At 40.4% G+C, this 12,743-nt stretch overlaps 1 protein-coding gene across 1 annotated transcript in view; it reads right to left on the bottom strand.

The window, feature by feature from the left end:
* Positions 1–12,743, bottom strand: part of PLD5 (phospholipase D family member 5) — a 352,020-nt gene that overhangs the window by 156,543 nt on the left and 182,734 nt on the right. Inside the window, exon 11 of the mRNA XM_032591872.1 lies at positions 9,583–9,694. Coding sequence (XP_032447763.1) covers positions 9,583–9,694 — 112 coding nt within the window. The remainder of the gene's footprint in view (positions 1–9,582; positions 9,695–12,743) is intronic.

Below are 12,743 nucleotides of genomic sequence, written 5' to 3'. Positions count from 1 at the left end.
TCAAACATGAGCCTAAGTGTCACCCACTTTGAGAAGGTGTGAAAAGAGACCAGAGCTGGACGGAAGGCATGCCTGGGTGACAGCAAGGGCACCTTGACTTTTGTCTGGACCACCACCAGAGCAGACGCCTGCCCAAAGGACCTCAGGACAGTCAGAGAGAGTCGTGAGAGTCAACGGGATAGTTCTTCACTTGGAAAACAAAAGACCTTATCTTTAAATAATGGCAGCTTCTCAAGCAGTGGGAATGAAAGCCAGAATAATATAAAGTTTACTCCGGGGAAATTACCAAAATATACTTGTTAATGTTACCTTAGCTTAACCCATACAATCTTTTTTTTTTTTAAATATTTTTTAAATGTCTATTTATTTTTGAGAGAGAGAGAGAGAGAGCATTAGCAGGAGGGGGCCAGAAATCGGGAGACAGAAGATCTAAAGCAGGCTCCGTGCAGTGAGCACAGAGCCCAATGTGGGGCTCGAACTGATGAACCAAACCGTGAGATCATGACCTGAGTTGAAATCAAGAGTTGGCCACTTAACCGACTGAGTCACCCAGGCACCCCAACCCATACGACCTTAAATTAACACATATAATCATACCTTACTTGTGGAGTTAGATTTGGGAAAAGTTATAAATCACTAAGACCAAAGTATAAAAGCCTTGATAAGCATAAAATTCCCAAGTTGTGCTACATGTATTTGGAACAAGCAGTTCAGAAGTCACCTGATAAAATTTCCAACTTGGAAAATGGGGCGACTTGTATTTAAATTTAAAATTTACACACACCCTGGGGCGCCTGGGTGGCTCAGTCAGTTAAGCATATGACTTCAGCTCAGGTCGTGATCTCATGGCTTGTGGGTTCAAGCCCCGCATCAGGCTCTGTGCTGACAGCCCAGGGCCTGGATCCTGCTTCAGATTCTGTGTCTCCCTCTCTCTGCTCCTCTCCCACTCATGTTCTGTCTCTCTCTCTCTCAAAAAATAAAATAAAATAAATAAATAAACATTAAAAAATAAATAAAATTTACACATACCCCTATACTCAGATTTGGGGAATATATATTCCCTGCAGGTTTTATTCAGCCTAATCCATGAGCATGAGAATAATAATATGGATTATTAATGCAAATGAGTATAGCTTTCTTGAATTCAAATAAGCAACAGCAAGGACCACATTTAGAATTTGACGGAATGAGCACAGCATTCCCTCCTCCTGTTTTTAATAATGTGGTAAAATAAATATAATTTAAAAATAAAGTATTATCAGAAGAATGAAATTGAACCCCATCTCAGCTTATATCACTCACAAAAATTAGCTCAAAACGGATTAAAGATTTAAAGGTAAGACCTGCAACCATAAAACTCCAAGAAGAAAACACAGGGAAGAAAATCTCCTTGACACCAGTCTGGGCAATGATATTTTGGATATGATACCAAAAGGCAAAAATAATCAAGTGGGCCTACTTCAAACTAAAAAGCTATGCACAGCAAAGTAAGAATCAACAAAATGAAAAGGCCACCTATAGAATGGCAGAAAATATTTCCAAACCATCTATATGGTGAGGGGCTAATATCTAAAATATATAGAGACCTTATACGACTCAACTGTAAAACAACGACCTGATTAAAAAAAGGGACAAAGGACCTGAATAGACATTTTTCCTAAGATGACATACAAATGGCCAACAGGTTACCCTGAAAAGGTTCTTAACATCGCTGATGATCAGGTAAACACAAATCAAAACTACAAGGAGATATCACCAGACACCTGTTAGAATGGCTTTTATCAAAAAGACAAGACATAACAAGTGTTGGCAAGGATGTGAAGAAAAAGGAACCTTTGTACACTGTTGTAAACTGGTTCAGCCCCTATGGAAAACACCATGGAGATTCCAAAAAAAAAAAAAAAAAAAAAAAAAAAAATACCATATGATCCAGCTAATCCCACTTCTGGGTATAGATCCAAAAGAAACAAAATGAATACCTCAAAGAGATATGATGTTCGCGTTCATTGCAGGATTATTCAAATAGTGAAGATATGCAAGCAATCTATCAGTCCGTCAAAGATGAATAGATAAAGATGTGGTGCGCGCGCGCACACACACACACACACACACACACACACTCACAAATATTATTCAGCCACAACACAGAACGAAATCTTGATATCTGCAACAACATGGATGAACTAGAGAGCACTATTCTAAGTGAAGTAAGCCAGACAAAGGCAAAAATACTTGTCATCTCATTCACATGTGGAATCTTAAAAAAGTTTAAAAGTCAAGGTCACAGAAAGAGAGTAGAATCATGGCTACCAGGTAGATGGGCAAGATGGGGGAGATGCTAGAAGCATCTTTTAGTTACAAAAGGAATGAGTTCTGGGGAACTAATGCATAGCATGGTAACTGCAGTTAACATTGTCTTGTAGTATTGAAATTTACTAAAAGAGTAGGTCTTAAGTTGGTTCTCATCACAAAAAGGAAAAATAAAGGTAACTGCGTGAGGTGATGGATGTGTTAATTAACCTGAACATGGTAATCGTGTCACGAAGGATGTATATCAAATCATCACACTGTAGACTTTAAATATATACAATTATATTCTTGAATTATATCTCAATAAAGCTGGAGGAAAAAAAAGTAGTTTTCTTTTTTTTTTTCAACGTTTATTTATTTTTGGGACAGAGAGAGACAGAGCATGAACGGGGGAGGGGCAGAGAGAGAGGGAGACACAGAATCGGAAACAGGCTCCAGGCTCTGAGCCGTCAGCCCAGAGCCTGACGTGGGGCTCGAACTCACGGACCGCGAGATGGTGACCTGGCTGAAGTCGGACGCTCAACTGACTGCGCCAGCCAGGCGCCCCCCAAAAAAGTAGTTTTCCACTGGCAAGTAGAAATCTTTGCCTATTTTTTTTCTAGAGGCCAAGCTCTGCATTATGAAGAATTTATGAACACACTGATGGGTAATAAGAAACATGTACTACTTGTGCAATATTTAAAATGTAGAGATTTGCACCCATAAGTTAATGTAACTTCTCCATAGATAGCATTAAAGGCTCTAGAAAAGTAATTAGAATCACCCAGATGTAGCTCTGTCAACTATTTGGCTAGTTTATGGTAATCTTTTTTTTCTAATATCTTGAGCAGATAATTCAAAATTAAAATCAGACATTAAGGGAATAGCAGGTCTAATATCAAAGCTTTTTGCTACTCTTCTGATTTGAAAAACACCTCTACATTTTATGTACTTAAAAATCTGAAATGGAAGGATTTTCTATTGGTTAGAACAATATTTTCTTTTACAAGAAATATTTTGGAGTTTTGAGACTCGTTACAATAGAAAAGCTTGCCAACGCCAAATCTGAACACTTTTGGAAAGCATAAATATGTTTAATATGTGTAACTGCTAACTTTTACTTCCTGTTCTAAAAGAGGTTATTAAACAACCATGCAGAAATAAAATATCATTGATGTTTTATTAAAAAGAGGGAGTTGTTATGAAGAAGAGTGCGAGGGCTTTAGTCTCATTTCAGATATCAAAATTCTTATCTAAATGAGTAAGGCTTAGTCACAAGAAAGTGCCAATTAAATAGATACTCTGTGTTCAATGCTTTGTGGATGGGATGCCAGGATGAGCTGAAGATGGCCAACCAACAGGTGCTTGTTAGGGTCCTCTTGCTCTTGTCTGTTCACCAACATGGGTAAGGTTCTGTCTAATTAGTTCACTTGGTTGGCATACAGTGGTAACAAGGACCATCGGGGTTAGCTTTACTCAAACCACAGCCAGCCACCCAGCAAATGTATGAATTTGTTCACAAAAGGAACACATGAGGGGAGGTGGAGGGCTGAGGGCCAAAGAGTAACAGAAATGAAACTATGTCGATGAAAAGAGTGAGAAAGCTAGGACTTTAACTTTTTAAATCTCATGGAAGATTTAAAGATCTGTCCGTCCATCCATCCATCTATGTTTTTGTCTATCCATCCATCCATCCATCCATCCATCCATCCATATATTCTAAAGAAACCAAAGCGGAAAGAAATTCTTGACACATTAATGCTATGGCTAAGATTTGCAAATCTGTCTATCTGTCCGTCTACTTATCTGTCATCCACCCATCCATCTAAAAAACCAAAGGGGAAAGAAACTCTTCACACATTAATGCTCTGGCTAAACAACATACAACTCCATAAAGTAGTTCTGTTATCTGCTCCTTAAAGATGTCACAAGCGTCTACAGGCAGCATGGTCTAACCCGAAGGTTTGATCTCCCCTATGTCTGCACGCACACTAAAGGGGGGATTGAGAGAGCAAGGCAGTTTGATTCTAACAGACTGAGAGCTTGAAACACCAGCTGAGCCAGGACTGGGCTAACAGGCCTGAGCAACAGTAAGCTGCACTCTCAGAAGGGAGGGGCACAGTGTGCGGGTCTTGCTGGAGGTCTCCCAAGCTCTAGGACGAATTTCTTCCTGAAAGGCCAAGCAGCATCTAGTGACAGAGTTTAACCTGCAAGTTAGGAGCATTGTCCATTCCTCTCCTATTCGGAACCAAGCTGTCAGGATGACCTCTCCTCCTTTCACTGGGTTGCAATCCTGTCATGCTGTTTACCTTGGAATATGGATTCTGATTTCTTCTCTCTACCCCAGGAGATTGTCTCTTCTCTAGTGTATTTCGGGCTTCTGATTTCATGATTCGTTTTCCCATAGAACTTTCATAGAAAAACTTGATTTGCATAAACTTTCCCATTTCAGGGAATACAGCAGGGTTTTTTCTTTTGGTCATTCATTTGGACAAGAAAATTTCCTATCATTGCATGCATTCAGCATCACTAGTTCTGTTTAAGACATCCCTGTGTTTCCTAAGAACGTGCAGAGCCTGAATTCTCTGACTTTCTGTTCAGAGTATGGTTACTGCACCACAAGGAAGCCCTGTTACAGAAGGTGAGGTTAGAATCTACCTCCCTGGGTGCAGTATTAAGAGTGATCAGCTTTAATCTAAGTTAATTACGTACTAAAGCTAAGGTTTCTAAGTTGAATTTTGAAATTTATTGCTGAATTTTAAAGTAACCCTCATTACCACACGTGACTCATACGGCATGACAGGGCTCCTACGGTATCTCAATATTCAGTCAACAAACCACTTAAAGCCTCTTTGAGGAAGGATTGTGAGGCTTCGTTACTGTCAGAATATCTTCCTTTGACATTTTCTGGTAAGGTTCCGAAATAAGCAGAACAGAAGTCTACTTAGAGAGAAGAGACAATAGTAGGGAGTCTGTTTCTAAAGTTAGAACATCATCAGCATCTTGATGGTGGAGACGTGTTGGGTGGAAAACACAGGCATCCATGACTCAGATGCAAAAAGTGATTCAGAAAAATTGGATTCTACGTAGATGTTTCAAGAATTCCTGGATCATTTTGTTTCACTAATGTCAGTCTGCTCTGGCAAACCATAAACTCTCTGAAGTCAGGGGAAGACTCACGCCTTCGTCAAGTTTCTATCTTTAAAGCCCAGGGGAGGTACCTGTCAGATATTCAAGGACAGTTGTTGAACAAATAATGAATGAACAATGGAAGAAAAGAAGACGGTAAGACCATCTGAGAAAAAGAGAGGAAGTCTGAAGGAAATACTATGAGTAAGGCTTAAAATGGACCCTGAGGGACAAAGAAGAGCTTGCAAATTGATAAGGGGAGAAAGGGTAGTTCAAGAACAAGGAAAAGTGTGTGTTAGGAAATAGAGCCCTGGAAAAGCATGCTATATTTAGGAAACCACAACTATCTTTCAGATATTTGGAAAGCCAACAACAGAAAATAGTACTAATGAGACTGAAAAGGAGATTCAGATCCTGGATTGTTTTGAGTGCTTTGCCCTTTTTTTTTTTTTTTTTTTAAGAACTGTGGACTTTATTTCTAGATCACCCATTTTAATCCTTAATGACTTTTATCTCACGAGTCGTTCTATTAGAGAGTTATCCAATAGTGAACAGGCAAAGTCTCGTTTTTCCCAAAAGGAAATTTATATTTTCTGGCTTAACATTTTATTCATAATTTTTGGTAGGCTATTGGGGTAAATATTTTAGTCCTATTACATGAAAGCACACTGAATTGCTATGGTTTTGAAAGACAAACAAAGAAAAAAACAGCTCTTCTTAATTATAAATTTCATTGCAACAATAACTATAAAGATTAAAAACATAGTAGGTAGGGAGATGGATGGGCAGAGCACAGAGGATTTTCAGGAGCACTAAAATATTCTGTATGATGTTACGTTGATAGATATATGTCATTACATAAGTGTTCAAACCCAGAGAATGTAAAACACCAAGAGTGATTCCTAAGGTAAACTGTGGACTTTGGGTGATGATGATGTGCCAATGTAGGCTCACACATGACCCTTCTGGTGAGCAATGTTGATGATGGGGAGGCTGTGTGTGTGTGTTGGGGCAGGGGGTATGTGGGAAATGTCTGTACCTTCCTCTCAAAGTTGTTGTAAACCTAAAACTGTTCCAAAAAAAATAACACCTTAAGAAAAAACACAGTAGTATGACTGCGAAATAATATTTTGCTCATGGTTGAAAAACACAGCCAGAAATAAACATTGTATTAGCAGTATAAAACCACATTGCTGTGGTTTTACCAGCATGCAGTTTGGTGGGGGGGTGGGGGTGGGGGGGGGGGTTTCCAAGGCGCCAGCTGGGAGGCATGAACAGAGAGAGGAGAACATGAAGGAAATACTCCCCCACTGCCCACCGCAGCTCAGAAGGCAGCCGGTGACCCACGCCCTGTGAAGGCAAGTATGGAGGAAGGAACAGGACTCAGTGACAGTCCCACATCCCATTAGATTGCCTGTGAGGCATCAGGCAGTGAGAAGCCATTTCACAAAGGATGCTCATTCAGCTATGAACATCACGTTCAGACTAATCCTCGGCCCAAGGCTATAAGCTGATAAAATGCAAAAACAAAAAACAAAGATGAAAGCCGTGAAGACATCAATTTGCACATGACATATCTGGAAAAGGGTTAGAATCAAAAATCCACAAAGAAATTATCAAACTTAACAGCCAAAAAACAAATAACCCACTTAAGAAATGGGCAGAAGACATGAACAGACAATTTTCCAAAGAAGACATCCAGATGGCTAATGGACACATGAAAAGATGCTCAACATCACTCATCATCAGGGAAATACAAATCAAAACCATGATGAGATATCACCTCACACCTGTCAGAATGTCTAAAATTAACAACACAAGAAACAACAGGTGTTGGCAAGGATGTGGAGAAAGGAGAACCCTTTTGCACTGTTGGTGGGAATGACAACTGGTGCAGCCACTCTGGAGAATAGTATGGAGGGTCCTCAAAAACCTAAAAATATAACTACCCTGAGATTTTATAGCAGCATTATCAACAATAGCCAAATGTGTGTCGACTGATGAATGGATAAGGAAGATGTGGTGTCTATATTACTCAGCCACCAAAAAGACATCTTGCCATTTGCAATGACTTGGATGAAGCTAGAAGGTATTATGCTAAGTGAAATAAGTCAATCAGAGAAAGACAAATACCATATTATTTCACTCATATGTGGAATTTAAGAAACAAAACAAATGAATATACGGGGGGAGGGGAGAGAAGAGAGGGAAACAAACCACAAGAGACTGATAATAATAGAGAACAAATTGAGGGTTGATGGAGAGAGGTGGGTGAAGGATGAGCTAGATGGGAGATGGGTATTAAGGAAGACACTTGTGATGCGCACTGAGTGTTGCATGTAAGTGATGAATCACTGAATTCTAGTCCTGAAACCAACATTGCACTGTACGTTAACTAACTGAAATATAAATTAAAAATAAGGAAGAGTTCTTGGGTGGCTCAGTTGGTTAAGTGTCCAACTCTTGGTTTTGGCTCAGGTCATTATCTCGCAGTATATGAGTTCAAGCCCCTTGTTGGGCTCTGCACTGACAGTGCGGAGCCTGCTTGGGATTCTCTCCCTCTCTCTCTCTCTGCCTCTCTCCTGTTCCCACTGTCTCTGCATCTCTCAAAATAAATAGATAAAACTTTAAAAAAAAATAAGGAAAGGGAAAAGAAAGACTTACATGGCAAATTTAATTCTATGAAAAAAAATTTATGAAGTAATTTCCCACAAATTTCAAGGGTTGGAAATCACACAGAGTTATGCTCTCTGATGCAGATGTGCAGCCTGAGAGGCTGGGAAGGTGGGAACTCAGGTAAAGAAGGGAGGGGAAGGAAGTGTGTCAGCTAAGCCAACGTGCTGCGTCAGATGCTTATGGTGTGTGTGTATATGTGGGGTATGTGTGTATAGGTGGTGTGTGTGTGTGTGTGTGTGTGTATGGTAGCAAATGCCATGGGATGTTTATCTGCAAATACAGGCACCCAGAGTTAGCCCAAAGTAATCCATTCCTAACAATGTGTCAGATAATGGATTTTATCTGAGTGGGAACCCAATCTCACATTTTTTAAATAGGAAAAGTAGTAACACATTTCTAATTCATATTAATCCACTGTTTTTCAAAAAATATTATGCTGTGCTCAGGTGGCATACCAAAGCTTTTCAGGCCTAACAGTGTCTCATAAGTTACCTCGACTTTCCTTACACAGAACAAATATTACACATGAGCCTGACCAAGCTTATGTCTTCTATGTATTTATGTCTTTCTGTAGGCTTTATCGCTTCCAACTTTCCTTCTGCAGAAGGAAAGACCACTTGGGTTCACCCTTTGCTTTGTATTCCATTGAATTTTCCAGAAGGTGTTTTCACTTAGCAGTCTGGGAAAGACGACAAGCAAAAGTGCCCAGCATGTTTAAGGAGCACACACACGAGATGCAGTGCTATCAGGTGGCACTGACACTCACTGGGGCCAACGCCTTGTCTTCTCCCGGGGACGCTGGGCAGCTCAAGCATTTTCCCTGGCTCACACCTGCCATGTCCGTTCGGACGCTTACAGTTCAAAGAGTCAATTCGGGGCCAAAATTTTTATAAAGCCATAAAAACTATTTGGAAGTGAGTTCAGTTAGTCAAGACAAAGCAAAATGAAGAAAGTTATTTCATAATGATTCCCCGTCTTCATGGGATTTTGAGACAAAGTGCAGAGTGGCCTATGAATGATGTTCTCTGTGGAATTATCTCAGAATTCATGAATTAGGCCAGGTTTCATAGACTCCTCCATCTGACTATATTATTTTAAAGAAGATGTTGCACGAGGAGAACTTCCATTTGAAGGACAAGAGGAAAACAGCAATCCAATGTTTGTTCAAATGAGAAGTGGCTCTTTAATCACATCACAGAAGTGTTCGGAGAGGGAAAGATTCTTCTTTCTAGTTAATTATCATTTAATGGCCAGGGGATTATTTTGCATAAACTAATATGCAACAACACTATTTAAAAACTCCCAGTAGTATTGATTAATTAGTTCTCTCATTTAAAGGCTGTAACCGGGCTATTTTTCAAAGGAGAAATAAGAAGTGTATTACATGCAATGTGTCGACTATAAAAAATCATGTATTATTTTAAGCGAAATGAAAGACATCTTAACAGAATCCCTAGGGGTAGAGTAGCATAGCAACCTTGGCCTTACCCTTTAATCTCAAGGCTTCTAATACCTTTGAGTCAGCTGTTACATCACTCACTAGCTTGATTTCGATATTTTGGGAAGTCAGTTGGAGCAGCTTTTCGAAGAGACGTTGACCCTAGAAAAAAATATTCAGAGACAAGGAAAGTCAGAAGCCCTGCATGTATGCTATTTTAAACAGGTATAAATAAACTTATTAAAAATTGAAATTATTCATTCAAATTTTAAAAGGCAAGCACTTCAGCAACTGATACTCATGTAAAATCGTTTCAAAAGAGTTACATAAACACAGTAGTAGCAGACACAGATTATGCTTTCTTGAGTGCTATGCAACCCAACAATTCTTGCCATCATAATTTCTTTTTTTTTTTTTAATTTTTTTAACGTTTATTTATTTTTGAGACAGAGAGAGACAGAGCATGAACGGGGAGGTGCAGAGAGAGAGGGAGACACAGAATCGGAAGCAGGCTCCAGGCTCTGAGCCATCAGCCCAGGGACCGACGCGGGGCTCGAACTCATGGACCGTGAGATCGTGACCTGAGCCGAAGTCGGACGCTTAACCGACTGAGCCACCCAGGCGCCCCATCATAATTTCGACGCTACAGGGCAAATCTACCCTTCTTTTACTTTTTCATGAATTCTGCGTTACCTACACATGAAGGGGCAGCAGAAAGTATTAGTTGTGTTTGGGCTGAGACAGACCTGGATGCAAGCTGGTTTTCCAGTTTATAAATTGTGTTTCTGAATCTCACTAATCTCCAGCTTCTTCCTCAGTAAAATGCACATAATATTAATATTTACCATAGAAGGTTTTTGTGAGAATTAAAGGCATTAGTCATAGGTAAGTACCCTTCCAGTGGGAGCTCTTATGGGGAAAATCAGGGTGATTTCTCCGTGATTTGCCTGAATTCCTCTTCTGGTTTAAAACCTGACTGAATCCAACTAATGTTCTTCCTAGCACTCTGTAATTACTAGCACAATCTAAAACTGATGAAACAAAAATACAAAATAAAAAGTAAAGGTTTTGCTTCTGTAATATTTTCACAAGCATTAAATTTTTATTCTAAGTTTTACTCTCCAGGAGCCTCTGAGTAGAGGTTGGTCTATAGCCATCATATCATCTCAGGGAGTGGACTGCAAGCCTGTCCTATTTATTTCCCCTTGTGTGTGTTCATAGATTCCCTCTCCTTATCATAAAAGGAAACGGTCTTCTTTTATTGATTTTTCAGATCTTTGTTATTCAGCCACAAACTCAAATGCCTTCCAGGGTCAGACAGGCAATAAGGCTTTGCTTTTAATGGCCCCCAAGTGGCAAAGTCTTATCCTGCTTTAATAAGAATGGGCCATTAATGGGGCGTCTGGGTGGCTCAGTCACCCCATCCAGCTCAGGTCACGATCTTGAGGTTCTTGAGTTTGAGCATTGGGCTCTGTGCTGACAGCTTGGAGCCTGGAGCCTGCTTCCGATTCTGTGTCTCCCTTGCTCTCTGCCCCTCCCCTGCTCATCCTCTCTCTCTCAAAAATAAATAGACATTAAAGAAAAAAATAAAAGAATGGACCGTTACTAATGATTACGTACAGAGGATGGAGACTGAGAACGCAGAACGGAGGAAATGTGGATGTCGTGTGTGATTCCTGCAGTTCAGCCTCAGAAAACAGAGAAGCCAAAGATCAAAGCTTAAAGCTTTGGAGGGTAAGGAGGAGGGAGCTAGGGCCACCTGACAGGCAGGAGTGTCTGGCGTAAGTGGGAGTTGTACACAGCAGCAGGCACAGAGGTTTCCGTCTCCTTTAACTAAGTGTGCTGACCGATGTTGCCAAAGGTGGAGCTCATGGAATTACTCTGCACCCAGAGCCTGGAGGCAGGCTCACAGCAGACCAGGTTTCCTAGGAGGCACTGAATGAGGGCAGCGGAAGGTTGTCAACTGCTAATTTAAAAGAGGTGGAGTGGGGAGTGAGAGAGAGAAACATATGGAGAGACAGAGGACAGAAGAAAGAAAACAGGCTGACTTGCAGATTGCAGGGTCCACGTAGATTTCAGGTTTATTGCACAGAGATAAGGGGCTGGGCAGTGAGAGGCTCAGATACAGGCGAGAGGGACATCCAGGTGGGGGGCTCTGTGGTTCTCCTGCAGGGTTATCACCAAGATGACCTTCCTCATCAGCTCTGGCTCTCCACTGATGTGCACTACAATCTTGTCACACACCCTGGGATGCTTGGTGATGTCTGCATGGTTCAGATTTCTGGAGCCCAGATTCATGGTCATCATATAGTCATACAGAGTATTCGTACTTTTCCCCTTCACACAGAGAAAAGGCTTATATGTTTTGTGTTTGATGAGACTCACCAGTAATGAGCTGGTATTTTTACACAAATGCATTTTTTTTTTTTTTTTGGTTCTTAGTTCACAATGTATTTAGTACAAATGAAACATAGGAGATCTTCTAACCTATCTGTATTTCTGGCTCTGTGCCTTAAACTGATTCCCACTGTGTTATTTTTGTGAACACCAGAAATCTCAAACATGGATGAAAATAGAAACTCCCAAATCTACAGATACTGGCAGACTGTCATTAAATACAGCTTATTTTTTACTGTTAGTATGTGCTGATTACTTACACCAAGGATTCTTAAAATTGTTAATTATAGTGCTTATTGTAATGAACTTGGGCCTGGGGGGAACTTCTCTGTTTTCAGTGTCTTACCTTCCTATCCACACATTCTGGCTAAGACATCAGAATGTAGTAACAAAGGTGTGAAACACCTTCTCCATGCCGAGATCTGTAGTAAGGGCTACTGTTTTCTGAGTTAAATCTACTCACTGTATTGTTATAAAGGAATACAAAAGCCCCTTGGTTTTTAAACATCAGTATGGTTAACTCTTAAACAACACAGGTTTGAGCTGCCCAAGTCCACTTGTACTCGGATTTTTTTTGACAAATATTGCACAGTCCTGTATATGTGTTTTCTCATCCTTATGATTTTCTTTTTTTTTAATTTTTTTTTTCAACGTTTATTTATTTTTGGGACAGAGAGACAGAGCATGAACGGGGGAGGGGCAGACAGAGAGGGAGACACAGAATCGGAAACAGGCTCCAGGCTCTGAGCCGTCAGCCCAGAGCCCGACGCGGGGCTCGAACTCACGGACCGCAAGATCGTGACCTGGCTGAAGT

The sequence above is a fragment of the Lynx canadensis genome, chromosome F1 (assembly GCF_007474595.2).
Source record: "Lynx canadensis isolate LIC74 chromosome F1, mLynCan4.pri.v2, whole genome shotgun sequence".
NCBI lineage: Eukaryota > Metazoa > Chordata > Mammalia > Carnivora > Felidae > Lynx > Lynx canadensis.
The sequence above is the reverse complement of the archived record's forward strand: the minus strand, read 5'-3'. Positions and strand labels throughout refer to the sequence as shown.